General features: G+C 39.7%; 1 protein-coding gene across 1 annotated transcript; it reads right to left on the bottom strand.

The window, feature by feature from the left end:
- Positions 1 to 2,164: 2,164 nt before the first annotated feature.
- LOC113229014 lies at positions 2,165 to 2,855 on the bottom strand. The gene has a single exon (XM_026462485.1). The coding sequence runs from the start codon at positions 2,816 to 2,818 to the stop codon at positions 2,165 to 2,167; it is 654 nt and encodes a 217-aa protein (XP_026318270.1). The 5' UTR covers positions 2,819 to 2,855.
- Between the last annotated feature and the right edge of the window lie 174 nt (positions 2,856 to 3,029).

Below are 3,029 nucleotides of genomic sequence, written 5' to 3'. Positions count from 1 at the left end.
AATTCGGAAAGGCAAGTAGGGTTAGACGTTTTGGGTAAAGGTATAACATGGGCGAGTTTCCAATGAGAAGGGAAAGAACTAGCTTCTAAAGAGAAGTTAAAAACATGAGTGAGGATAGGGACAAGTTCAGGGAGTATGAGGCTAATCATACGGGAACTGAGATCATCATTGCCAACAGCAGTAGAAGAAATAGAGAGAATATGGGTTTTGACCTCACATTCGGAAACAGTCCGGAAGGAGAAAGAGGTACATAAAGTATAGTCAGCCAAAATGCGAAGGGTAGCGCTTTTACGATGCTTATCTAAAGTAACAGGGGGTAGGGAAAAATGTCTATTAAGCGCGTTAAGATCAGGAAGGGACGAATCACCAGAAGCAGTGGTACGACCAATCCCAATGGACTTTAGGAATTTCCAGATCTGAGTGGAATCGCATTTCTCAACGTTATCGTGAATGTGCCGTCTCTTAGCATCTCTACACAAGCGACTACAGCGATTACGCAGGTATTTAAAACGAGCTAGGTTGTCATCTGTAGGAAGCCTCTTCCAGCGTCGTTTCGCCTTATCTCTGAGAGCCATAACGATCTTAATATCTTGTGATAACCAGGGGGCAGGTGCATGTCTGATTTTAACCCGTTTTAAAGGCGCATGACGATCATAAAACCTTAATATAATTTCATTGAGCAAAGCTACCTTCTGATCAATAACTACGCAGTCCAACACAGGAGTCCAGTCAATATTACCCGCCTCACTCTTGAGCGCCTCCAAATCAATGGCCTTGAAATTTCGGAGAATACGAAATTTCGACTTACGCTTAGGAAAACGAATTTTATACGAGAGAAAGACAAGATCATGATAAGAAAATGCAGAAGAGAATTGTCCATGGGAAGCACAATGCTCAGGGGACGAGACTATCATAAGATCAAGAAGAGATGGAATGCAATTGGGAAAATGATGAGTAGCAGACAAAGGTAAAATATGCAAGTTGACAGAAGAAATTAGAGAAAGTAATTTATGGGCACGAGTGTCATTTTTTAGCAAACACGTGTTAAAGTCACCCATTAAAATAGTGTGATCAAAGGAAGGAGAATGGTCGGAGAGTAGACACTCAAGGGACTGAAAGTAGTCGATATTAAGGAAGGGGCTATAAAGAACTGCAAGGAGCACTTTCTTGTGATGCAAGGAAATGTTTAAAAATAGGTGCTCCGCGGAGTTTGAATATAAGTTAGGAGAAGCATCAACAACAACATGTTGAATATCAGCTCGCAGATATACTGCCACCCCTCCACCACTTTTACCCGTCCGGTCATTCCGAACGAGCTTAAATCCGGAAAGACTGAAATGAGTAGAAGGAAGAGAAGGTTTTAGAAAAGTTTCTGATATAAGAATAGCGTCAACAGGAGAATCTATGAAAGAAGCAAGAAGGTCAGAATAGTGAGAGGGGACGCTTTGAGCATTGATATGAACAACATTGAAATTTTTGGGGAAATTGCAGAAGGCTGAAGATAACTGATCATGCAGAGACAAAGCTATGGAATAATTACTGTCATCAGCACTAAGAAAATGGCTTGGAGATGAGGAGCACGAGTAAAAACTATCATTTATCCCTAAAGTAACATCCATATTATTATGTTCAATTAATTAACACAAAAATAAAATATAATATTAAATTCAATAAATATATCAGTAATAATACATAAAAATATAGTATATAAAAAAACCAACGTACAAACTATAACTAAAACAACACCGAACCATCAGCACTCGCCGTAGAAATAAAATATAAACATGAACAAAGCAACATAATGCAAGAGGCCGTAGCCAAAAAATAATAAAGCTGTCATACATTTATTGACAGTTGACAGCTGAGGTTTGATAGAATAAATTTAAATTTAACAAACGACGGAGCCATAGACACAAAAGTTGAAGTTGAAGTTGAAGAAAAAATTAACTTCTATAAAGAAGGTGCTATGTTACCTACCACAGAAATAAGATAGAAATACCTACATATAGTGCAAAAATTAATTTAAACACAAAGAACAAAAAACAATAAAAAAAAAGAAATCAAATTACGAGAAACAAAAATCACAATCACAATTAGTGCAACCTCCGACGCGACTTAGCAGCTGCAGAACCCTTCGTCGATTTACTTCCTGTCTCCAATGGATTCACTGCAGCCTGTGCGACGTCAGTTTTCCCAGCTGCAGCCGCAGGGAATCGGGCAGAAGTTCAACCATGGCCTCCACTTTCATTCTGGTCTTATCAGGAAGAACGATCATGATTTTCCCCTCTGTAGACCAGCACCGATTAACTCCGAAGTGCTTACGAGCTGCGACAAATGTGGAGTGCCTCGCCTTAGTCAGAAACTCAGATATGGTGATACCAGAGCCCTTCAACGCAGTTTTACTGTCCCAGACAGATCGGCGAAGTTCGAAATCACCAAATCGAACCAGCACAGCTCTAGGTTTACTTTGTGAGGATCTCCATGGTCCCAAACGGTGACAAGCCAGTAAGTGTTTTTCATGGATTTCCGCTAAATGCAATTGGTTATGCAACAATTTCACAATTACTGAATTTAATTGTTCTTCCTTGTTCTCAGCTACACCATGGAAAAGCAGGACCTTTTTGCGCAAAAATGTTTCATGGCGGTCAAGCCCCAGAGATATAAGCTCGATCTGAGCCTTAAGTTTAGACATAGTCTGAAGTACAAAACACTTGAACTCACTGAAGTCCTGGGAAAGCGATGCAATATTGCGGTGAGCAGGAGAAGTATCCGAAGCCTGGAGTTTGGCCTCATAGTCCCCCATTCTTGACTCAAACATCTTCTGTAAGTCGTCCAGGTTGGCAGCAAGTTTGGCTGACAGGTCCATTTGTGAAATTTTGTGCACAGTGTTTAAAGTGGAAAATTGATTGTGTGGCGAGTGAGATAGGTCAGTGAACACAATTAACTGTGATTATACATAAGAAAATACTAATGTAAGTAATTAAAATTACAATTTAATAGAGGAGCTCTTTTCTTTGATGCTTATGAGG

This window comes from Hyposmocoma kahamanoa, unplaced genomic scaffold (assembly GCF_003589595.1).
Source record: "Hyposmocoma kahamanoa isolate Upper Pololo Valley unplaced genomic scaffold, ASM358959v1 270, whole genome shotgun sequence".
Lineage (NCBI taxonomy): Eukaryota > Metazoa > Arthropoda > Insecta > Lepidoptera > Cosmopterigidae > Hyposmocoma > Hyposmocoma kahamanoa.
Note: the sequence above shows the minus strand (reverse complement) of the source record. Positions and strands in the feature narration are given on the sequence as shown.